The sequence below is a fragment of the Lacerta agilis genome, chromosome 2, assembly GCF_009819535.1.
Source record: "Lacerta agilis isolate rLacAgi1 chromosome 2, rLacAgi1.pri, whole genome shotgun sequence".
Classification (NCBI taxonomy): domain Eukaryota; kingdom Metazoa; phylum Chordata; class Lepidosauria; order Squamata; family Lacertidae; genus Lacerta; species Lacerta agilis.
Window position 1 is genome coordinate 105597462 of NC_046313.1, and position 26419 is coordinate 105623880.

The 26419-nt window shown below is 44.4% G+C and overlaps 1 protein-coding gene across 1 annotated transcript in view; it reads left to right on the plus strand.

The window, feature by feature from the left end:
• The first annotated feature begins 14303 nt into the window (after nt 1-14303).
• The window catches only part of LOC117042380, a 50186-nt gene continuing 38070 nt past the window's right edge, over nt 14304-26419 (plus strand). The window contains exons 1-4 of the mRNA XM_033141927.1: nt 14304-14660; nt 19348-19458; nt 21027-21125; nt 23652-24169. Of these exons, the coding sequence (XP_032997818.1) occupies nt 14579-14660; nt 19348-19458; nt 21027-21125; nt 23652-24169 (810 nt within the window). The 5' untranslated portion in view covers nt 14304-14578. The remainder of the gene's footprint in view (nt 14661-19347; nt 19459-21026; nt 21126-23651; nt 24170-26419) is intronic.

The following is a 26419-nucleotide window of genomic DNA, read 5'->3' on the forward strand; positions in this document are numbered from 1 at the left end:
TACTGGATGAGCCCCAAGGAAACTTCGCAATACATGGGGGTAGTCCAGTTGCTCCTGCATTTCAGGTGGATATGGGTCGGTCTATTTGCTCCAAATAATGATGGTGGAGATCACTTTGTGAGAACCATGAAGGTAGCATTCATTGAGAATGGCATCTGCGTAGCCTTCACATACAAGATTCCAATAGTATACTCTATTAACATTCGTATTCCAAGAAGAGCATTCAATGATTTCCGAGCTCACATTATGCAGAGGAAAGCCAATGTGATCATTTATTATGGTGATTCTGACTCAATGTTTCTGTTGCCTCATGTCCTAAGCAGAACTGAAAGAAAATTCAGTGCTCCTATAGGGAAAGTTTGGATCTCCACAGCTCTGTGGGGCTTCACCTTAAGCACATCTTTTCAATACTGGGATGTCAAATTCTTCCATGGAGCTTTGTCTTTTGTCATCAAAACAAACCGGCGGACAAAATCCCAGGGCCTTTTCTTGACTCAAGATGGGCATTTACTTGATCGCATTTGGTCCGACACATTTGACTGCTCTGATTCCAACCAGAGACGGTCACGGAAAACCTGGAAAAGATGCATGGGGAGCGGAAAGCTGGAAAGCATTCCAACATCTTGGCTTGGGAATGGTATGTCTGCTGAGAGCTACAATGTGTACAATGCTGTGTACACTGCGGCACATGCTTTCCATGCTCTGATCACATCTGTATCTAACCGCATGTTGACCACAGAAGAAGACAGACTGGATCTTCTGACCATAGAGGCATGGCAGGTGAGAAAGAGTGAGAGCCGTTGAAATGTCAACTGAAATGGATAGCCCGTGTTTGTTGTTGTCGTGCTTGGGTTCTGGGAACCCTTTAAGCAGTGTGATGCTGCTTGCTGTCCCACTACTGAGGGGCTGCATTGTTCTGGAAGGGCACATATTTTGCATGCAGAAGGTGACACGCTGAAGCTTTGGCATCACCTCTTAAAAGGATCCAGACAAGGATGTGATGGGAAAGAGATTTTGACAATCCACTGCCACTTAGAACCAGCAATATTGCACTAGAAATTGTAGGAGTGTTCAGTATGTGTGTTGTGTATATACATCCATATGTGTGAATGTGCATGTTGAGTATTTGACTGTGTGTGGTGCGAGAGTGTGTGGCGGGACTCCACCCATCCACCCCGGCCATGCTCACTTTTATTTTGGACTTGCCCACCATCGGCATGTGGTTCCCAGGAAGTTGGTCACACTCTTGAGCTACCTGAGCAAAACCTCTGGTATATGGCATAAGGCACTCTGATCTATTGGGTTCAAACCCAATAGGTAGGGCTGCCATACATCCAGATTTTTCCTGGACACGTCCAGGAATCGGGCAGCATTTTGGCATCCAGTGGGATTTTCATGAAATCAGCAAAAATGTCCGGCAAAACCTTACCAACAGAGAGATTTGGCCAAATGACCCGATCCCAGTGGAGGCTGACAGGAAAGAGGCTAGGACAAAACAGGGAAAGAGACAGAAGGAAACCACCTTTGTAGATTAGTAGTTTGGGTCAGAGCATTCAAACCTCTCACTATGTATTTATTTGGTTTATCTTGGCACACTAACTGTGCATTCAGGCAGTTAGTCATGGTAGTTGGACATGAACTACCACATGAATCAGAGGTCAAAGAGATAAACAACTACCTGACATTTAGAAAATACCTGAAGGCAGCCCTGTTTAGGGAAGTTTTTAATCTGTTTTAATCTGTGATATTTTAATGTATTTTAATATTTGTTGGAAGCTGCCTAGAGTGGCTGGGGTGACCCAGCCAGATGGGCGGGGTACAAATAATAAATTATTATTATTATGAAAGATCAAGACCCAAGTTTTGAATTACACATGCTTCAGAAAATCCCCTCATCCAATGTTTCCTACAGATTTTGGGCATCAAAATTGTTAGTTGCACTGGGATGCTTCATGGCAAGTGATTCATAAATGAAAAGAAATAGTTTAATTACCCATCTTGAAATTATTTCTCCTCTAGCTTCACCCTTTTCTGAGAAGCATCCGCTTCAACAGTACAACCATGGACGAAGTGTATTTTGATGAAGATAGGGGGCTGGTAGCTGACTATGATATTGTGAATTTGGTCACGTTTCCTAACGAAACCGCTATAAGAGTGAAAGTGGGGAAGCTGGAGACCCAAGCCTCCTCAGGTCCAAAGCTGACTATTCATGAGGAGACCATAGTGTGGCCCAACTGGATTAATAAGGTGGGGAATGTATTTGAATTTACAAGCTGGTGCAATGTAGTAGCTAAGTTTGGACCCTGTGAACCAAAGCCTCTCCAGATACAATAATCCTTTTATCCCTTATTGATCCACGAGATCCTTGCAATCTGTGAGAAAGTTTCTCCTGTGAGTTCCAAAGATGTCAGAAACCTGCTCTGGAGCAGGACTTTGAATGTGGCTGTCCTTGTGGAATGGTGTCCCTGTCAAGCTTTACATTTTCTGGAAACAATTGAAGACATTTTGGTTCTGACAGGCTTTCCCAGATGACAGATTGGTGTTTGCCATGAGTGTGTATTGTTTTAGCTTTGTTTTAAATGCATTGGCTGCTTCAATTGCACATCACCTTGAGATGATTCTCTAGAACAGTGTTTCCCAACCTTGGGTCTCCAGCTGTTTTTGGACTACAACTCCCATCAGCCCAAGCCAGCAGGACCAGTGGTCAGGGATGATGGGAGTTGTAGTTCAAAAACAGCTAAGAGACCCAAGGTTGGGAAACATGGCTCTAGAAGTATCTGAAGAAGTGTGCATGCACACGAAAGCTTATACCAGGAACAAACTCAGTTGGTCTCTAAGGTGCTACTAGAAAGAATTTTCGATTTTGTTTTGGCTCTAGAAGGTGATTAATAAATTAATCAGAAAAATTAATGATAATAAGAAAATTAACAACAGACTCTGTTAGTGGTCTCATTCAAATCACTGCCTCTCAGCCTCTCATTTGCAATATAGGGGTTAAAATAATGTGTCATAAATTCTGCATATAAGATTAGAAGAACCACAGCATCTTGAACATTAGCAAATAAGTTGCCACCTAAGATTTTGTGGGCTAGAGTCCACCTAACCTTGTGACACTCTGGGAGTAGTGCTCTGACAGTGCCAGCTCTACACCCTTGTGCAAATTAATTGAAACAAAGCATGTTTTCTATGCCACATCGATCTGTCTGTCAAGCACCCACAAAAGAGGACATTTTGGGGATGTTTCAGTTATTATGGTGTCAGAAGCCTGCAGCCAATAGAAGGAATGATGCGCTCGCCACAATATATTGACGTTCTATGAAAGAGAGTTATTCCAGAGATGGAAAAGAAGTATCCTGACGGTACTGGGATATTGCAGCAGGACCTAGCCCCCTGTCACACATCAAAAGTGGTGGAGAAATTCATGACAGAGCAGCAAATACAGGTACTTGATTGGCCAGGGAATTCCCCAGATGTAAATCCCATTGAGAATTTGTGGGCTATATGCCAAAGTCGCCTCCCTGCTGTAGACTGTACGACTATGGAGAAGCTCCTTCAGGCGCTGATTCAGGTGTGGTACAGGGATCTGAAAATCCACAGCGACTGTTCGAAACTAGTCGACTCCATGCCAAACCGTGTTCAAATGCTGCTTATAAATAGCAGAGGTCATATCCATTACTAATGTATGTATATGTGAGTTTTGTACAATAAACTACTGGACTAAATTCATTGTTTGTTTCAATTAATTGGCACAAGGGTCTACCATTGGGCAAAATGAGACAGCTGCCCCATTCACTGGGTGCTAATGAGTACAGGGTGGTGTCAAGGCGATGGAGGAAAGAGCTATGTGTTCTACAGTGCTCTGGGCTACTCTTTTGCCCCCCCCCAGGTGTGGGGGAAGATGCTGCCCCACAACAAACAATGAAGCAAAATTCAGCTGCCACTCCAGTATGTGTAATGGAGTGGAGCATGTTTGTTCCATCAATGGATGCTGGCCATGATAATGATGCTCTGCCTCCACAGTTGGAAGAGGCAACAATGGTTCTGGATACTCATTGCTGGAAGCTACAGGAGGGAAGGATGCTCCTTTGCTTAGGTCCTGCTTGCTGTTTTCCCACAGGCATCTGGTTGGCCACTTTGGGAAGAAGGATGCTGGACCAGACGGGCCATTGGCCTGATCCAGCATGCTGTTCTTATATTCTTATTATGTCCAGTTCTTCATGACAGCAAAATGGCTTGGACAGGCCTTGTTCTTCGATCACAGGAGAGAGTAAGATTCAAGTTACATGAGACAAAGGTCTATCAGAATAGAATGATTTATTATCTACAGACAAAGCAGAAACTCCTCTAACACGCTTTGTTTTCTTGGTTCCCTTCAGACCAAGCCTCGTTCTACCTGTACAGAAAGTTGCCAACCTGGATCCCACAAGGTGGTTCCAGAAACAAAGCCAGTTTGCTGCTATGAATGTGCCCCATGCATGGAAGGAACCATTTCTCCTCACACAGGTAAATGGCTTTGAGGGAACAGCAGCTTCAATGTGAATGTAGTACAGTAATGCTAGGTCTGAAAAGAAATGTTTGCCAAGTAAAATCATAGACTTGTACAGCAGTCGTCTTTGCAAAATCCAGATCCAGAATTTCAAGATGCAGATTTCCACAAAACATTTACCTTTTCAATTTCAGTTCTGGCGAAACAGTTTCAGGGCAATCATCTGTCTGATACACTGCTTAGGAATAAAGACCCAAATGGGCTCAAGTTCTACCCTATTCCTCTACTTGGCGCTTGCAGGGAACCTTTGCTAAACCACCACTTTTAGTCATTTGCCATCCTGAGACCATCTTGGCTGTAAGGCCTGGATGACGTTCTCCCTGCCTTGCAGGCCTTTTCCCACCTGGCCTGGCTGGGCTTGGACTGACTCCAGCTACAAAAGCTGAGGCTGCTGAACAGGCTCTAGGGTTGAGGTATCGCTTGTTGCCATCATTGATATCAATTTCTTGTGTCTTTATTTTTAGATCTTACTATGATTTAATGTGGAAATTGTTCTTGGGTACATTTTGATGTGTTTTCTTTATTGTTTACGAATATCTTTCTTCCGTTTGTAATTATGTAATGTACTACATATTGCAAGCCGCCTTGATCACTATTTTAACTATGGAAAGGCAGCATACAAATAAAATGATGTGTACAGTCATACATCACGTTACAGATGCTTCAGGTTGCATGTTTTCGGGTTGCACACCGCGCCAAACCTGGAAGTACTGGAACGAGTTACTTCCAGGTTTCGGTTCTTGTGCATGCGCAGAAGCGCTAAATCACACTATGAGCATGCGTAGAAGTGCCGAATCATGACCCGCACATGCGCAGACACGGCGCTGCGGGTTGCAAATGCTGTGGGTTGCAAAAATGCCTCCCACATGAATCACGTTTGCAACCCGAGCGTTCACTGTATATGCATGAATTGACCATTATGCATGGTACTTGTGTTTTATGGTCACAGTTTTCCATCAGTTTGGAAAGATGCCTCAGTCATTTCTCATAACCGAATGTCTTGTCCCAACCCAATCATGCTTTTCTCATGAGTTGTGGTGCAGTACTGTTACCCACAATATTGCAATGGTATAAGGGCCTGACTTCTAGTACTATTCAGCTATTTGCCTTCCACAACAAAGTGCATCACAGGACTGGGCCATAGCTGTCAACTTTTCCCTTTTCTTGCGAGGAATCCTATTCGGAATAAGGGAATTTCCTTATTTCTGGGCTGTCAAGACATATGGCTCAAGTAGTCCTTGTTTCAGTTCTGATTAAACATGACTGCAGCGTATGTCTTGACCGTGTCCAGCTCAACATCAATCCATTATCTGATAAGTAGCAATTTTCTCTGCACTTCAGCTATGATCCTATGATTCCTGATTCTCTAGATCTGACAGGCTCCAGAAAACTGATTTCATGCTGTATCCGTGAGAAAGTTTCATTAGGAACGGCAGGGAGAGAGAGAATGTTGAATAAAACTATTACGAAAAGAAAATGCTACATCTTTGCAAGGAATGTTTTAACAAGGAAAATATCTGATGTTTGGGGTATTGAAATATTTCTTTCTATCTTTCAGATGCAGGTCACTGTTGTGCGTGTCTAGAAGACCAGTACTCAAACAATGAGAGGGATCAGTGCTTCCCCAAGACCATAGTCTTCCTCTCTTATGAAGAACCACTGGGGATTACCTTGGCTTTCTTTGCCCTACTCTTGTGCCTAGCCACAGGTTTCATTTTGGGGATCTTCATTAAGTACCAAAGCACTGCACTAGTTAAAGCCAACAATCGAAACCTCACTTACGTCCTCCTTGCTTCTCTCCTGCTTTCCTTTTTTTCTTGTCTTCTGTTCATTGGCCAGCCACAAGAGGTCACCTGCCTTCTACGCCAAACCATCTTCAGCATCATCTTCTCGGTCGCCGTCTCTTCTGTGCTGGCAAAAACTATAACTGTGGTTTTGGCATTCATGGCCACGAAACCAGGGAACAGCATCCGGAAGTGGGTGGGAAAGAGTTTGGCAAACTCCATTGTCCTCTTCTGTTGCAGCATTCAGTTTGGCATCTGCATTGCCTGGATCGGAATTTCTCCCCCCTTCCCAGAACTGGACATGGATTCGCAGGTCAGACAGATAATACTGCAATGCAATGAAGGGTCCATCGCTATGTTTTATTGTGCCCTTGGCTACATGGGCCTTCTGGCTTCCATCTCTTTTACTGTGGCTTTCCTGGCCAGGAAGCTCCCTGGGGGTTTCAACGAAGCCAAGTTTATCACCTTCAGCATGCTGGTGTTTTGCAGTGTTTGGGTCTCCTTTGTGCCAACCTACTTGAGCACCAAGGGGAAATACATGGTGGCTGTGCAGATCTTCTCCATCTTGGCTTCCAGTGGTGGGCTCTTGGGCTGCATCTTCCTTCCCAAATGCTACATCCTTGTCTTGAGGCCTGATCTGAATACAAAAGAGCACCTGATGTTGAAAAGCAAAGATTACGCTTGAGGTAAAGCAAGGTGGGGGGGGGAGCGAAACCCTCTCAAAGACTGGGGTGTCAAAATGCTCAGATAGATAGTTAACTTTTCTACTTACTCACATGGGAAGCCAACCCCCACCCAACCCAGCATAAGAAATGCTACATTGCCAAAGCAGACAGCAGATGGCTTGCTCATTTCTGCTAAGCTGATTTATTACAGTCATACCTCTGGTTACGTTTGCTGCGGGTTGTGTTTGTCATGGGATACGAATGCGCCGAACCCGGAAGTACCGGAACAGGTTACTTCCGGGTTCAGCTCTTTGCGCATGCGCAGAAGCGCCGAATCATGCCGCGCACATGCGCAGACGTGGCGCTTCATGTTGGGTTCTCCTCATGTTGCGAACAGGGCTCCGGAATGGATCCCGTTCGTAACCAGAGGTACCACCGTATTTTAGTGAGGTATATGTGGTTGGTTGGGATCCTAACCATCTTGTATAAACTGAAGTAGATAAGTAACAATCTTACCTGAAAGCGCTACAATTTATAGTTCAAATATTTTTATTCTTCCACATCATATTGAATTACAGTGGCGCCCCGCTAGACGAATGCCTCGCAAGACGAAAAACTTGCTAGACGAAGGCATTCGTCTAGCGGAAGGCTGCCCCGGAAGACGAAAAAGTCTATGGGGCTGCCTCGCAAGACGAAAATTTTTCGTCTTTTTTTTCGTCTAGCGAAAGCGCGGCTGTCATTGCCGCTTCGCTAGACGAAAAACCCACTAGACGAAAATTTTCGCAGAACGAATTATTTTCGTCTAGCAGGGCACCACTGTACAGATTTCTGGTTTACCGCCACCAACTGAGGTAAATTGGTTAAATGTCTTTGACTTAAAGATGCACACTATGTTAAGATCTACACTGCCATCTGCAGGAAATACATGAAACTGTTTGCTTTTTCATCAATAAAATATTCGGAATGCAACTGCAAAAGAGACACACAATGCTCTTAAGCGGTGCCTAAAGTACTGTATTTTCCGGCGTATAAGACGACTGGGCATATAAGACGACCCCCAACTTTTCCAGTTAAAATATAGAGTTTGAGATACACTCGACCGCAGATTCTCCACCCGGCGTATAAGACGACCCCCGACTTTTGAGAAGATTTTCCTGGATTAGAAAGTAGTCCTATATGCCAGAATATACAGTATGACATAAAAGGATGTGGGGTGATTTCAAAGGGTAAGGGGGAGGGAGAGAAATGGGATACAGTTAACTATGACCATTTAAAAGAAGTGGGATGTTCAAGCACTGGCTCTTAGGACCTCCAATGTTGGCATGAAACTTCTGCTGCTCAGACCAAACAATGGATTGCCCTTCTTGCAGCTAGTGCCAAACTGTGCTGCACATTGATAAAAAGGCAATGCGTCTGTTCGAAGAATTCAGAAATCTTTTGCCCACCATGGGGCTCGAACCCACAACCCTGAGATTAAGTGTTTCATGCTACCAAGTGTGCTGTGACTACCAATTTGCTACCAAATTTAACTCAAGGTTTTACTGTTGCTATATAAGGCCCCTAAACCACTTTGAACCAGGGTGTCTGAGAAGCTGCTCTTCCCTTACATCCCACCCTCATCATTTAGATTTTGGGATGAAGACCTGATGATGGTGCCTGCAGACAAGCTTGCTGTGACATGGTCCCCCCCCCCACCTACCTTTGCCTCTTGTTCCACCCACTTTTGGTTCCAGTCCCACAACTGCCAGTATGCTATATGTTTCCATGCGCTCTGTCTTCCATCATGGTGTTCCGTTGTGCCATAAGCGGTTCAGTAATGCTGGACACATGACCTGGAATGCTGTCTGTGGACAAATGCTGGCTCCCTCAGCCTGAAAGCGGAGATGAGCACCGCAACCCCATAGTCTCCTTTGATTGGACTTAACTGTCCAGGGGTCCTTTACCTGTACTTTTACCTTTACCAACAGATTGCTCCTGACTCCTTGCCATATTCATCTTATGAGCAAGCGAACAGGGAGATAGCATCTTACAGAGTTGGAAGGGACCTCATAGAGTCATCTAGTCCAGCCCCCTGCATTGCAGGAATCTCAGCTAAAGCATCCATGACAGGTGACCACCCAACCTCTGTTTAAAAACCTCCGAGGAAGGAGAGTCCACCACCTCCCGAGGGAGACTGTTCTGCTCTCAAATAGCTCTTCCTGTCAGAAAGTTTATCTGCATGTTTAATCGGAATCTCCTTTCTTGTACCTTGAAGCCATTGGTTTGGGTCCTACCCTCCAAAGCAAGAGAAAACAGTCTTGCTCCATCTTCCATGTAAACATACCCAGCTCCTTCAAGCATTCCCCCTAAGGCTTAGTTTCCAGACCCTTCAGCATCTTGGTTGCCCTCCTCTGCACACGTTCCAGCTTGTCAACGTCCTTCTTAAATTGTGGTGCCCAGAATTGGACACAGTATTCCAAGTGTGGTCTGACCAAGGCAGAATAGACTGGTACTATTACTTCCCTTGATCTGAACACTTCTGTTGTTGCATCCTAGAATAGCATTAGCATTTTATTTTTATTTTTTGCTTTATCACACATCCACAGCACCCACACAGCAGTTTATTCCATTTCCCTGACACTTCTCTATCTGTTAATTGCTGCATTATAGCTGAGCTTTCACATGATGTAAAAGCCACTTGTGGAATGAATTGGAAGTTCAGCACTCATTGTTTCCGGGGCGTGTGTGTGTGTGTGTGTGTGTGTGTGTGTTTGCAACACACCATTAACCTGGAAAAAAGCAGGAATAAAGTGATAAAATTAGAGGTGGTATATTGACATGCAGTTTTTCCCCCCTGCCAGTTTCCAAGGGTGAATCCTAGGGGAACAGAAGCACACATGTGTGGAAAGGGGGGGGGAGTAGTGACATTGTCCAGTAAATTTCTTGTTGTGCCGCACCATGCCCACTGGTGTGAATGAAATTTAGGGTGGCGTGCTGGCATATCAGTCAAGAAGCCACAGTTCCACAATGCAGCAGCTGCTACAGTGTGAAAGACAACAGGACAGAAGCACTAGCTTCATAATCAGGAAAACAGAATACTGAGTTTCCAGAAAGGAAGCTTCACATTAACTATCGATACTCGATTACAATAGTGACTCTTACGTGTAAATATCTCGGATGAGGACAGTGGAAGCCTTTCCTGTTCATTTTACTGCCTCCTGGTTCTGTACCATTTCAGAGCTGCCTTACACACAAAAAAGAAAGCTGCTACAATCCTGGAATATTTAAAGGATTTAAATATTTAAAGGATGAATCAACCAACCAACCAGACCGTGGAAATTCCCGATCCTGGTATTCAGCTAGTCACACCTCCATTTTCACTGCCAGGAAATCGCAGTAGGCAGGCAGGCACCTAACTCAACCACACCCTTGTTACCTGCTTGGCTGGTTCAGAAGAGGCCTGCTCACTCATCCAGAAGTGCTCTGAGCATTCACTATACCGGGAAGTTTCCCAGTGCCGGATTCCTCCACAATGCCTAGAATGCATAATGGAATTCCATGCCACAAAATTCTCCCCATCTGTCCTTCTGAAAATTGGCTGCCCAGATAAATTTGTGAACATCCTTCAGCTCCTCCGTGATAATGCGACAGCAACAATCACAGATAACAATGGCTCTCAAAGTGAACCATTCACAGTGGGATCAGGTGCTAAACAGGGTTGTGTTATTGCCCCAACACCAGGGACGTAGCAAGGAGGGGGCGAGGGGGGCGGGCTGCCCCAGGTTCCATAATGGAGGGGGTGACAAATTATCAAGGAACATTTTTTGGGGGGGGGATTGAATTTTTATTGAAATTTTTTAAATACGTTTTTTTTAAAAATGCCTGCTCCGAAGGTCTTATCTTACTATACTAGGGATTATATAGCTATATATTAAATTTCATGCATATCGGTTAATAACTTGACCCTCCTCCACCAAAATAGCTGTTCACTTGGCTGTTTTCCTATGTCATGAAGGCTGGAATTTCAGTTCAGAGAACACTTACTGTTCCCAACCCTAACCCTGTGGAAAGCCATATAATTAGACTTTAATTTGATTTTGAGATGTTTTTAGGAGGTAATTTAATTATTGTTTGATTTTATACCAATGTTATGTATCTGATGTTAGCCACCCTGAGCCCGACTTTGGCCGGGGAGGGCGGGATATAAATAAAAGTTATTATTATTATTACTTGTTATTATTCCTTTGTGAGAAAATATGAAATAATGTAAAACAATTTTTGCGGGGGGGGGGGGGGGAATCAATGGGGGGGGGGGTTGACAAGAAATTTTCAGCACCGGGTACCACCTGACCTTCCCATGCCTGGGGGAGGGTGACAAAAAATTTTTTGCCCCCGGGTACCAATTTACCTTGCTACGCCCCAGCCCAACACTATTTATTACTTTCATTGCCATGATCCTACACATTGTCGAAGGGAAACTCCCCACCAGAGTAGAAATCATATATCGAACAGATGGAAAGCTCTTTAATCTGAGCCGGCTGAAATCAAAGAGTAAGGTTATTTTAACGCCCGTCATAGAGCTTCAGTATGCTGATGACAACGTAGTGTGCGCACGCTCAGAGGTTGACCTCCAAACCATCCTAAATGTCTTCACAGAAGCTTACGAAAAGCTTGGCCTATCACTCAACATCCAAGAAACCAAAGTGCTACACCAACAAGCACAAAACAACTCCTGCAGCACCATAAATCCAACTAAAAGGTGTAATGTTGGAAAGCGTCAATCACTTCTCCTACCTGGGCAGTTATCTTTCCACAAGAGCCAACATTGATGTCGAAATCCAACATCACCTGAGCTCTGCAAGTGCAGCTTTCTCTTGGTTGAAAAGGGTGGAGCTGGATGTGGGAGAGAGAGAATGTCAACATTTGCAAGGTGGGCCAATTAGATTTATCCTTTCTTCCATCTGAGTCTTTATCCCCCAACCCTCTTTTCTTTGGCGGAAACTGATGTAGTGTTGGATAAATTTAAAAGCGGGTTCCTAGATTGGAGGTATCTCTCCCAGAAACCCAAAAGAAATGGATGTAAACTCCAAGTAGGAAGAGAGAAAAAAAAGCCTTTATTTATAAGCTCATTTTCACTACATGATCTGTGCATGGTTATCGTCTTCCAAAGCAGCTACTCTATTCCGAACTTAAAAATGGAAAGCGTAATGCTGGTGGTCAACAAAAGAGGTTTAAAAACTCTCTCAAGGCAAATCTAAAAAAATACAATGGCCTGCAAGCGCTCCAATTAGAGAACAGCCTTTACCAAAGGTGTCATATGCTTTGAAGATGCTCGAACTCAGGATGAAAGAGAGAAACATGCTAAGAGGAAGGCACGTTTGGCAAACCCTCACCATGATCAACCCCCACCCGGAAACCTATTTTTCCACTGTGAAAGGATGTGTGGATCCAGAACTGGCCTCACCGTTAAGACTGTGTTCATGGAAGACAATCTTACTCGGCTATGAGTGATCGCCAAAGAAGAAGTAGAAAAAGGTGCTGTTAACACCAAGGTTGCAGGTTCAATCCCCGTATGGGACAGCTGTGTACTCCTGAATTTTAGGAGGTTGGACTATATGATCCTCAGGGTGCCTTCCAACTTTAAAATTCTATGATTCTAAGATGTAGAGATAGCCATTGGCTTTAAAGCACAGATGGGAAACCTTTTTATGGCCTGAGGGCCATGTTCTCTTTTAGGCAACATTCTGGGGGGAACAGACTAGGGTGGTGTCAGGAGTCCAGGTTCCTGGCTTGATCAACACAGTAAGCATAGGTAATTAAAAAGGAGGATTTATTGCAAAAACAAACAGATAGCTCCGGACAGTTCTAACAAAGCTGCCAACATTATCACTCAAGATGACCCTTCTGAAGCCTCCTTCCGGTTCCTACAAAAGATATTGAACCTTCGCCCCTTACATCTCTTGTTTCAATTCCTGTCCAGCAGCCCTCCCATTTGTCGACTCTTTGGACTTATTGGATCACTTCCAACCTCTTCCTGTTCTGCAAGACTGTCTCTGGGTCTGTTCGTGCCTGTTTGAGCTTCCTGAGAGCTTTGGCTGTGTTCCAGCGCACTCTCAGTTGTTCCCTTGGCAACTGGCTGTCCAAGGTCAGAGGGAGTCGACCCTGGCAGCTCTGGCCTCTGCTCAGCCTGAGTCAAATCTAAACCTCTCTGTTCCTGCCCATTTTCTGCAGCTTGCTGTAAAGTTCCGCTTGGAGCTGGCTTATTCCTGATAGGTGGGTGTGACTAGGGGTAAAAGTCGGTGGAGCAAGAAATTTACTCACACATCTCTCTCTATTCAGGCAAGCAAACAATATTATTGTAGTTCAAGGATACATCTGAGCCAGCCAAATCAGTCTGGGGTCTATGTGCGCAAACCTCCTTGGAGGTTTATGAGCAGAAGTTGGATGGCAATCTGTCATGGATGCTTTAGCTGACAATCCTGCATTGCAGGGGGTTGGACTAGATGACCATCAGGATACCTTCCAACTCTGAGACTCTACGATTCTATGATTCTATGACAGCAAGGATGTAACTTGTGGCCTGAGGAGAGTTCCAAGGAGCAACCAGGAAGGCCTGGAGGGCCTGTTATCAGCATCTGGACCTGAGGTTGTTCATCCTTGCTTTAAAGGGAGATTAGACTCAATGCATGGAAGATGACGCTGTGGGCTAAAAGGAGCCTCCATGTTCAGCAGCATGGGATGCAGGATTTATGGGACCTTGTGTGTAAGCAATTATTCACCCTTACCTTTTGCCCCGCTCTTTCTAAGATGTCCACTCTTTAATGCTCCATGTCCAAACATTGTTGTTGGGGTTTTTGCCCTGAGTTTTCCCTGCGAAAATCCACTCTTTAAAGCTGAATCGGAGCAAATGGCAATTCTGATTTTCCACAAATTGACATTTATTCCAATTGAGTTTTAGAGAGCAGGTTTTTATGGGAAAAGCTCTGGTGGGTGGTGCTTGGACACAGACCTTTGAAGCATGGAACATGCCTGGAAAAACTGGAGGCAAGGTAAGTGTGGGTAAGCCTATAATCTGTATGGGTAAAGGATCTGAAGTCTGTACCTGCAGCTGCTTAAGTCACTGCAAAAGAGGGCTATCCAAAGGGAAGTACAGCAGCTGACATTATCAAGGACCGTTCCGTCACCAACAGTGCCGTGTTACATGTTTACAACTTGGAAATGTGTCGTGTATCAGTCACTGATTGAGCAAGGAAATACAGGTACCACAGCTTCTCCAATTCCTTTCCCAATCCAGTCATCTGACTTCTTCCCCAACTGCTGCGATGCACACTTCGATTCCTGCTCCGCCAGAGCAAATAAAGGAAGGAGAAGCGGATGGAACCTGCAGGACAGATTTGGATACAGAGACGTCCAATGCCCACAGGAAGTTTTAACTGAGAAATAAACTTGCCAGACTCCAGCTGAATGAAACTGGCAAAACGGAAGCCTGGTTGTGTAACTTTCCATAATTGCACAGGCCGGCTGTTTTCTGAACCTTGAAGAACTGCCAATTCCTTATTTTATTTAAAGAGTGTTGCGCCGGCAGCTAACAAGGGCTCTGGAAGATGGAAGATGAAGATGGATATATGCAGATAGATCCGAAAAGCCAGCAACAGCGCACAGCACCACTTCCCAAGTGCACCAAAGGTATTGTTTGAAAAAAAATAATAATTCTCAGCTTACCTGTACCTTTACAAATGATGCAAAAAGCAGGGCAGCAGTTGCAGTAACTTAACCAACAACCATCACCTGCAAACAAGATTTAGAAAGTGTTGTTATGAACTTCTTCCATTGGATTCCTCCTCCCACACACACCTTAAATGTTAAAATGTAGAATGTGCTTTGCATTTGATATGTGTGTGGCAACGTTTTAAGTGTGTCTTCATCTCATCTAGCAAAAAAATGGTATTTACAACAGGGCTTTAATTGTGACTAACTTGTTCACTTGGTTTCAATGGGATTTATTTATTTGTTTGCCTGTTGGTTTGTTGCATTTAGAGCACACCTTTCTTCCAATGAGGTGGTGTACAGGGCCGGATTTTGGTTTGATGAGGCCCTAAGCTACTGAAGGTAGTGGGGCCCTTTCTATGCCCAGCTGTCCTTTGTCAACAACAAATTGTCACTGTTTTTTGTGTTGAATATATGCTATATGGTAATTCATAGGAGCCTAGACACACACTAAACACTGTTGCTGTATGTATGTAGGTTTTATTTTATTTGTTTTTATCTTACATTTTGGAAATGTACACCCAGTTTTTTCTCCTTTAATTTTTTTGGGGGCCCCAAGAGAGTGGGGCCCTAAGCTATAGCTTGTTTAGCTTATATGTAAATCCAGCACTGGTGGTGTGTGTAGTTCTCTTCCCTATTTTATCCTTACAACACCCCTACGAGGTGGGCTAGACTGAGAGTGAGTGACTGACCCAAGACCACCCAGTGAGTTATGTGGCGGAGTGTGGATTCAAGCGCTGGTCTCCTGGGTCCCAGTCCAACACTGACCATGACACCACAGTGACCCTCAATTATTCAGATTGGGGCTGATTGGTGTTCCCGTCTTTAAAACTTGTTGTTAGGATAATGAGAGCTCTCATTGCTTCCTACACTCCAGTCCTCCCTACTCTCTTCAACATGGCTTTTTACACTGTGCTCCACTCAGAAGGTCGGCGGTTCAAATCCCCGCGACGGGGCGAGCTCCCCTTGCGCAGTCCCAGCTCCTGCCAACCTAGCAGTTCAACAGCACGTCAAAAGTACGAGTAGATCAATAGGTACCACTCTGGCAGGAAGGTAAATGGCGTTTCTGCACGCTGCTCTGGTTCACCAGAAGCGGCTTAATCACGGTGGCCACATGACCCGGAAAAACTGTCTGCGGACACACGTCGGCTCCCTTGGCCAGTAAAGCAAGATGAGCGCCGCAACCCCAGAGTTGTCCGTGACTGGACTTAACTGTCAGGTAAAACCTTTACCTTTTGCCACTCAAAAGACCCATCAAGCCCCACCCCCAAGACCTTGCAAGCTGCATTCCCTGCTCTTTCAGGTCTACCTCCTGTTGTCTACCAAAGAAGTTATGTCAGGAGGGGAAGGACAAAGGAAAAAGGGACAATGGGAAAGGTAAAAGAAAGACAAAGATGGAATGTGGAATAGTTTCCAAATAACCTGAGGCCTCTAGAGATCCACTATATGGCAGCCTTTTCAGATGTTCTGGGAGATTTCTAGAGGGCATGGCTGCACTAAATGTACACACACGGGCATTTATTATTGTTTTGTTTTGTTATGGAACATTGCTTCTTTAACTTATTCCTCCTTTATTTTTGTTTGTTTTTTTGAAAAGGGCAACCAGTCTGCATGCAAATAAGGTTTCTGTGGACAATGGAATGTTGGCTTTGGTCAGGTTTCTGTGTCTTTTGTTGTTGTTGTTCAGTCGTTCAGTCGTGTCCGACTCTTCGTGACCCCATGGACCAGAGCACGCCAGGCACGCCTATCCTTCATTGCCTCCCGCAGTTTGGCCAAACTCATGTTAGTAGCTTCGAGAATACTGTCCAACCATCTCATCCTTTGTCGTCCCCTTCTCCTTGTGCCCTCCATCTTTCCCAACATCAGGGTCTTTTCCAGGGAGTCTTCTCTTCTCATGAGGTGGCCAAAGTACTGGAGCCTCAACTTCAGGATCTGTCCTTCTAGTGAGCACTCAGGGCCGATTTCCTTGAGAATGGATAGGTTTGATCTTCTTGCAGTCCATGGGACTCTCAAGAGTCTCCTCCAGCACCATAATTCAAAAGCATCAATTCTTCGGCGATCAGCCTTCTTGATGGTCCAGCTCTCACTTCTGTACATTACTACTGGGAAAACCATAGCTTTAACTATACGGACCTTTGTTGGCAAGGTGATGTCTTTGCTTTTTAAGATGCTGTCTAGGTTTGTCATTACTTTTCTCCCAAGAAGCAGGCGTCTTCTAATTTCGTGACTGCTGTCACCATCTGCAGTGATCATGGAACCCAAGAAAGTGAAATCTCTCACTGCCTCCATTTCTTCCCCTTCTATTTGCCAGGAGGTGATGGGACCAGTGGCCATGATCTTAGTTTTTTTGATGTTGAGCTTCAGACCATATTTTGCGCTTTCCTCTTTCACCCTCATTAAAAGGTTCTTCAATTCCTCCTCACTTTCTGCCATCAAGGTTGTATCATCAGCATATCTGAGGTTGTTGATATTTTTTACGGCAATCTTAATTCCGGTTTGGGATTCATCCAGCCCAGCCTTTCTCATGATGAATTCTGCATATAAGTTAAATAAGCAGGGAGACAATATACAGCCTTGTCGTACTCCTTTCCCAATTTTGAACCAATCAGTTATTCCATATCCAGTTCTAACTGTAGCTTCTTGTCCCAAATAGAGATTTCTCAGGAGACAGATGAGGTGATCCGGCACTCCCATTTCTTTAAGAACTTTCCATAGTTTGCTGTGGTCGACACAGTCAAATGCTTTTGCGTAGTCAATGAAGCAGAAGTAGATGTTTTTCTGGAACTCTCTAGCTTTCTCCATAATCCAGCGCATGTTTGCAATTTGGTCTCTGGTTCCTCTGCCCCTTCGAAATCCAGCTTGTCTGTGTCTTTGGGGGCAGTTTAATAAGAAATCGGAGGTATCCATCAGTTGTTGCTGGAATACAATTCCCATGAGCCCCAGTCAGCATCATCAGTAGTCAGGGATGATGGGCGTTGTAGTCCAACAACATCTGGAAGGCACCTCATTGGCTACCCCTGAAGGAGATCAACTTTTGCTGCCACTTGTCTTTCTGATACAGGTAGGTAGCCGTGTTGGTCTGCCATAGTCAAAACAAAATAAAAAATAAAAAAAATGAACCGGAAGCTGTACACTGGCTCCCTCGGCCAGTAACACGAGATGAGCGCTGGAACCCGAGTCGGACACGACGGGACCTAATGGGCAGGGGTCCCTTTACCTTTACCTTTAGCATCTAAGAGACCAACTAAGTTTGTTCTTGGTATGAGCTTTCGTGTGCATGCACACTTCTTCAGATACACTGACCAATCACCCATTCCCACCACCCTTCTGAGTCATACCCCTCCACACTCTCTCACTATATATAAGGGTCTGGTGACTTCTGTTTCAGTGTATCTGAAGATGTCTGCATGCACACGAAAGCTCATACCAAGAACAAACTTACCGGTAGTTGGTCTCTAAGGTGCTACTGGAAGGAATTTTATTTTATTTTTTATTTTGTTTCATCTTTCTGAGATATAATTGCCACTTGCTCACTTGGAAATGGCCATTTCCACCTCCAATGATTCATGGCTCAGTCCCATCGAATGAAATGATTGTTTCATTGTCTCTAACAGATCAATGGGGCTTACCCCCAAGTAACTTGTGCCAGCTTGCACAACTGTTCAAAGTAGGAGTTCTTGAGTAGTTGGTTCCTAATAGTGTAGCAACTGAAGGTGGGGAAAATGTCTAGTTGACACCTCATATGCTTTTAAAATATATAATAGCACACAGCTTATTTTCCTTATGTCTTCAGGCAAATACCCTTAGCCTTAATGTTGGGGGAAGTTGCGGGTGGGTGTCAAAAATACTGCTTTCCGTCTTTTCCTTCTTCCTGATTATGGAGCACTTCCTCCCATCAGCCCGCATTTGTGACATGGAGCATGACAGGGTCAACATATGCTTGCTCGATACGCTTGTTTGTTAAATGTATAAACAGCCCATCCAGCAGCGTAGCAATCTGGGTGCTTTGCAAAAACTAAAATTTAAACATTTTGTAGAATCGTAGAGCTGGAAGGGACCCCCGAGGGTCCTCTAGCCCGGCCTCCTGCAATGCAGGACTCTCAGCTAAAGCATCCATGACAGATGGCAATCCAACCTCTGCTTAAAAGCCTCCATTGAAGGAGATTCCACAACCTCCAGAGGGAGTCCGTTCCACTGTTGAACAGCTCTTACTGTCAGAAAGTTGTTCCCGGTGTTTTGTTGGAATCTAGTTTTTTTAAAAAAAAATTTAAATGCAAGCGGCGATGTTATATCCCTACTCTCCAAAAGCAGCAGAAAATTGTCACACTCCCAACTTTACAGATGATAAATACCCATCTCCACCCCACTTTCAGCAGCTGCTGGGTGACCTTGGGCTAGTCACACTTCTCTGAAGTCTCTCAGCCCCACTCACCTCACAGAGTGTTTGTTGTGGGGGAGGAAGGGAAAGGAGAATGTTAGCCGCTTTGAGACTCCTTCGGGTAGTGATAAAGCGGGATATCAAATTCAAACTCTTCTTCTTCTTCTTCTTCTTCTTCTTCTTCTTCTTCTTCTTCTTCTTCTTCTTTTTCTAACTTCAATGCTACAGGTTCTTCCTCGAATGTCTGGTGGAAAGTCGCTTTCGGCATTGCGCTGGCAGGGAATATCGCTCTGGTCATTGTTCTTATTTTTCTTAGTCTTCCAGGTAAGAAGATTCCAGGTAAGGCTTTCAGGTTTATGCAGAGTGTGGGGTGGGATTTTTTTTTGGCGGGGCAGGGTCATGCAATGAATACACAATTGTGATATATGAAACGGAACTAAGCACCTCTCCCTAGCTTTTCCCCAATATTAATAAAATGAAGTTTTGTTTTGGAGCAAAAATAATATTCTTCCCATTGCCCAGATACCTAAAGTGTTCTGAGGTTGTCAGTTTCCTCACCACCACCCATGGTGCTGCCAGTTTCCTAACCCATCAACTTCTCAAGCAATGCAGAAGGTTCCACATCCATTTCCCCCCCAGTGCAATTATGTGGCTTAATTTGGATTAGGCAGTGCATCTGTGTGTTATATAGGATGTGGGTGGCGTTGTGGTCTAAACCACTGAGCCTCTTGGGCTTGCGGATCAGAAGGTCCACTCAGCGGGGTGAGCTCCCGTTGCTGTTTCCAAGCTCCAGTCAACCTAGCAGTTCAAAAGCACACCAGTGCAAGTAGATAAATAGGTACCGCTCTGGCGGGAACGTAAACAACATTTCTGTGCACTCTGTTTTCCGTCATGGTGTGCCGTTGCACCAAAAGCGGTTTAGTCCTGCTGGCCACATGACCCGGAAAGCTGTCTGTGGACAAACGCCAGCTCCCTCGGCCTGAAAGCCAGATGAGCGCCACAACCCCATCATCGCCTTTGCCTGGACTTAACCGTCCAGGGGTCATTTACCTTTTACCTTACTATTATAATGCATACTTTATAGGGGAATGTTTGAAAAGCAATTGTCTGCTTCAGGGGAAATGCATACTAAATCAAAATTCATATTTTCCCCCTTTCTTCATTCCTTTGTTATAATCCACATACAACAGGACAAAACAGGTTTATGATTGAATGCCAGTAAAGCTGAAATGGAGCATAAAGGTAAAGGGTAAAGGGACCCCTGACCATTAGGTCCAGTCACAGATGACTCTGGGGTTGCAGCGCTCATCTTGCTTTACTGGCCGAGGGAGCCGGCATACAGCTTCTGGGTCATGTGGCCAGCATGACTAAGCTGCTTCTGGCGAAGCAGAGCAGTGCACGGAAACACCATTTACCTTCCCGCCAGAGCGATACCTATTTATCTACTTGCACTTTGACGTGCTTTTGAACTGCTATGTTGGCAGGAGCAGGGATCGAGCAACAGGAGCTCACCCCGTCGCTGGGATTCGAACTGCCAACCTTCAGATCAGCAAGCTCTAGGCTCTGTGGTTTAACCCACAGCACATACTTATCCCTAATCCCCACATAGACAGGAAAGCCAATCAAATTTAGGGTTGTCTCCAACTGAAATTAATGGAACTTAACTAAATCATGTGCATTAATTTCAAAAAGTCTACTCTGACTTCGACTAACATTGGGTACAGCCCTTAGTGTTGAATTTTTACTGTTATACATTGGAAGATTGTTTCTTCTACCCAACAACGCAAAGCAGCAGCCGTAAATACAGATTCCGCCAATAATGAGTTTTCTACAAAGTTCTCTCAATGAGAACAAATCGCGAACTTTGTAAACAGATGGGAATTCTTTAAGTCAAACTATTTTCTCAGTTTCCCAGGACGTTTTTGCCAGCAAACCTCCACACAACCAGATCCGGAGTTGCCTGAAAAGATGTGTCCCTTGCAGCTCCGATAAGACGAGCACAACAGGTAACCCCCAGCCCTGAACTGCATATTTGCTTCTCTTTGTTGTTGGTTTAAAATATCTACAAAACGCGGAAGTAAAACTAAACCCAAAGTAGCCTCATGACTTACTTAAAGTCACTGACAATGCAACTTCATGCAGTTACTGGTACTCAAAACTAAGTCCCACTGTGTTCAGCATGGCTTACCAGAGACGACCGTAGAGAATGGCAGCCTGATTCTGAAAGTTGATATTAAAGCAAGGCTTGTCCCTCTGCTTTTTCTTACAGGCTTTTATCTCCAGTGACTGAGGGCTCACTCACACTTCAACTTGCCCTTTGCATAGAAAACAAGTGGTTTTCTGTGTGTCCCAAGGGTCCAAGCAGTTCTGACTCTGCCCTGCTGCCTTCCTCCACTCTTTAGTGCTAAATCAGAACAAATAGCAACCTGCAGAAAACCCATTTGCCGTTAGTTCTGATTTTGTGCTAAACCACAGGTTTTCCTGGGAGAAAGCAGCAGGGCAAATGGCAATGTGGATCAGCCCTGAATTGCCACTTAACATTAGAAATTAGGCTAGTATCCCCTAGATATGTAAGGTAGGAGTGGTCTTCTTTCTACCTGTTTTGGATTCCCCTGGGTTGGAGAGAGCATTCTGGGCAAATCCAAAATGGGATGAAGCGGGGAAGGCATGAAGAGATTCGTATTGTTTAGGGCAGAGGAGGCAGCTGCCTGTTATGTACTGAGTTGAATAGGATCCAAAATGCAGCAGTCTGATTGGTCCTAGAACAATAGGATTCAGAATGCAGCAGTCTGATTGGTCCTAGAACAATAGGATTCAGAATGCAGCAGTCTGACTGGTCCGCAGGAGCCACCCAATCCAGCTCCAGGTGGAAGTGAATCCGCAACCTGATTGGCATACACAGGAGTATCCCGGAACTAGCCAATCACGTGGGGCCCATTGTGTAAATAATGTATATAAAGCAGACATTTTGGGGGAACTTCCATTCCTCACTACTATGAGCTGAATAAAGAGCATGAAATCCACACTTGACTCCGAGTATATTTCAATGCCCATGATGACAGAATAAAAATTATTTTGAGAAGCAGGTCCAAAGTTTTGGTCACCACTCGGAGATAAAAGGAGAAATTTAATTATGTTTGTATTCAAAGGCAAACTTTCCAAAGCAATATGCAAACCAAAATACATCCGTCCTTCAAAATTTACATTTCTCTGAAGTTTGCAATGCAGTTTTCCTGCAAAGTTATGTGTATAAAAATGCATACATTAACTAACTAACTAACTAACAGAAAAATGTGTTAGGGAGAATTGCTTTGTAAAGTTGTGTTGAATACCGGCAAAATTGCACACAAACGTATATGTATATTAGGAAAAATTCACTTTTGAATTTTCACGATGACTTGTCTTGTTTCGTTTTTAAGAAATTTGGCAGACTGATTTTGCAGAACATGATTGGGAAAATGAGAAACTAAGTGAACCTGAAATAGACTTCCTGAAAAGGCTACCCTCCTCCATTCAGGAGCAATCCAGTGTGGACAAGCCCCTAGTCTTAACATTGGTAGTAGTAGTCAGACCTCCTGAAGTTCAAAGCTTAGGGGGTGGGGAGAGAACAAATCAAGTTATTTGAAGCCTAATGTTTTACTATTGAAGCCCCATCCACCCTGCCCCACTATATCTTCTCTATATGACTCTTGTCTTACATTATAAACGATAGCCTTTAACCATCCTTTAGGCTAATAACACACTCCAAGTGTACACCATAATGCCACAAAACCATCTATGCACAAGAGGGAAGTATCAGCAGGCTTGGGGGAACTCCAAGTAGGGGAACAAAAAAAAATAGATTAATGAGACCTGAGCAGGGCCAGATTTAGGTTTGATGAGGCCCTAAGCTACTGAAGGTGATGGGGCCCTTTGCATGTCCAGCTGTCCTTTGTCAACAACAAATTGTCACTGTTTTTTGTGTTGAATATATGCTATATGGTAATTTATGGACCTAATACGGGGCTGACACAACACAAAACACTGTTGCTGTATGTAGGTTTTTTTTTTTTAATCTTATGTTTTGGAAATGTACATCCAGTTGTTTTTTCCCCTTTAAATTTCTTTGGAGCCCCCAAGAGAGTGGGGCTCTAAGCTATAGCTTGTTTAGCTTATACGTAAATCCGGCACTGCTTGCTCAGTGGACACAGAATACTGGCTGGCTGATTGAAACCCAGAAACAGGACATCTGCACACTGAAACAGATGGTTGCATGTCCCGCTTTTATTTTATATTAGAGAACCTAGTACCTCTTTCATAAAAAAATCTGAATTAATTATTACCTGATTATTAACTGCTTCCAGGACTGTTAATAAAGTGGGTTCCCTCCCCCACCCACACCCACCAGCTTAGGAATGATAAATGTAAATTCGCGTTGACCTCTAACTGGAGTACTGCTAATAATATTTATTATTTCTTAAATGGCTGATAAAAACAAGGCAATGTGCAATGGATTATGACTCCTTTCCCTCTCTCTGCTCTTTTCTTCACAGCAAATCTGACTCTGGATCCGAGCACAGCTCATCCTCAGCTCTACATATCGGAAGATCTGAAGAGTGTGCAATGGAGAGGCATGAAACAAAATGTGTCTGCCGGTCCCATGAGATATGACGTGATGGCCAGCGTCCTAAGCCACCAGGGCATCAACTCGGGGAAATTGTGCTGGGAAGTGGAAGTGGTGGAAGGGGGCAGTTGGTGGGGTGTGGGAATCGTGAGGCAGTCTGCAAACAGAAATAGGCAAATTTACCTTGCACCAGAGGGAGGGTACTGGGGGGTACAGCGTATCGATGGGCAGTACCAGTCAATTACTGACAATCCTAGGACAAATTTGTCCTTATGCCATCACCCAAGTAGGATCCGGGTTTCCCTGGACTACTCAGAGGGCCTGGTAGCATTTTTCGACGGTGATACCGATGCCCATCTCTTTACCTTTCCGAAAACAAAATTTTCTGGGGAGAAGGTCCATGCCTGGTTCTTGATTTATGGGTGGAATGGGGAGCTCACAGTCCATCCATGAGAGAAAGGAGCTCCCCAATGCTGCTCTTCTAGGGTCTGAAACCAGTCTCTATAGCTCTGGAAGGCTCTCATACAAGAATATACTTTATAGCCCAGCCCCTTAAATACTAAGCGGGTATCAATCATGGCACGACTACTTAACTTACCTTGTCTACTAGACCCACACAGAAAATGCACTATTTGAAGTTCTATTTGACATTCTGAGTAAATGTGTGGTTCTTATCCCAACATACAGTTGCACAGGGCTACTGGCCAAGCTGCACAATGTTTGAACTACTTGATGACTTTGAAAGCCATCTAGGGCCCAGATGCTAGGCTTACTCGTGTCCAGTGTCAACGCCAGGCCTCCACAGTGTTCACAACCTGCCAGGTTTACTTAGTGACCTGCTAAGTGCTTGTTCCAAACAGGGAGCAGGAAGTGTGTGAAGGCTCTAGTGGGCTTCCATACATGACTAGCAAATGATGCTCCATCTAGATCAGGGGTGGTGTGCCTGTAGCCCCTCATAAGGTGTTGGGCTCCAAGTCCTATCAGCCTATGGAGGCCAGGCTACTATTTGAAGATGTCCTCTATTTGAAGGGCTGTCTGTTCCAAGGAGAAAGAGCCCTAAGAAGGAAGAGGAGCAGAGGCCATGAAGTAGCCTATCAACAGAGTCCTCACCTGCACAGCAGATTGAGCAGGGACATGGATCACCTGCTCCCAGTCTTCCCCACTAGGGCAAGGTGTAATGTTTCTCAATTTAATAGGGGAGCAGGTCTAAACCACTGAGCCTCTTGGGCTTCCTGATCAGAAGGTCAGCGGTGCGAATCCGCATGATGGAGTGAGCTCCCGTTGCTCTGTCCCAGCTTCTGCCAACCTAGCAGTTCAAAAGCACACCAGCGCAAGTAGATAAACAGGTACCGCTGTGGCGTGAAGGTAAACGGTGTTTCCGTGCGATCTGGCTTCCGTCGCGGTGTCCCGTTGCGCCAGAAGCGGTTTAGTCATGCTGGCCACATGACCCGGAAAGCTGTCTGTGGACAAACGCCAGCTCCCTTGGCCTGAAAAGCAGGATGAGTGCTGCACCCCATAGTCGCCTTTGACTGGACTTAACCGTCCAGGGGTCCTTTACCTTTTAACCTATTTTACCAATTTAAATTTCTAAACCTATATGCACTTTTATGCAAATCAGTATCCTCTTTGTCTGGTGACACATTTCCTCATTTTTGACAAGGCATAGGCGGCCACCCTTTATCAGCCCTGAGGTGGCACATGGCCAATGGTCAGGGAGTTGAAGCTCCACAGAGTGGCTGGGGCAACCCAGTCAGATGGGTGGGGTAATAATAACAGTAGTAGTAGTGGTAGTAGTAGTAGTTGTTATATTTATACTCTGCCCATCTGGCTGGGTTTCCCCAGCCATTCTGGGTGGTTTATGGCATATCTAAAATCATAATAAAAACATCAAGCGTTAAATTCTCCTGATACAGGGCTGCCTGTATTATTATTATTATTATTATTATTATTATTATTATTATTATTATTATCATCATCATCATTAAAAATTTATAAGATTTTCCAATTTAAAAGCACAAATCAATACATGGTTAAACTCCCCATACTCCCCCCTCTCCCACCGAGGGGAGCAGCATATACAAAACAGAGGTAGCAAAAATCATTTCACGTTTAACCTCATATTTTCTAAATCATAGCTTAATCCTGACCCTCTTCCTGGGTCAGTTAATTAAATTCCAATCATTACTTCTTGAGGTGACTTCCTCAATCCCCCTCCCTTGCTGATTTCCAAATTATCACATAATTCCAGTTTTCCTCACATCTTTAAATCTAATTTAAACAATATTCCGCTCATTTTTTATTAACATTTCTCTACTTCCGCCTCATAATACTTCTGCACTTTCTTAATCTCTTAACCATTTTCCCCCATATTAATCATATTCCCAAAACCATATCCCTTATCTTATTCCTCCCTCCCTTTTGGTCTCGAACTTTTGTCTCTCATAATGTTTTCCATTGTCCCAGTGTCCATGTCCTATTTCTGCACAAGGGTACAAGCTGGACTCCACCTTTGTTATTTATACATTGTAGTATGCAAAATTCCTTGTAATCCTCATCTAATTTAGATTCCTAATAACCCAGTAAGGCAGTTGACTTGTTATCATTTCCTGGGGGATGGGGTGAGGTCAGAAGATGGGGAATTCCCCATAGCCGCTTGACAAAATGCAGAATGACTCGGCGAAAAGCCAGTTCTTCCCA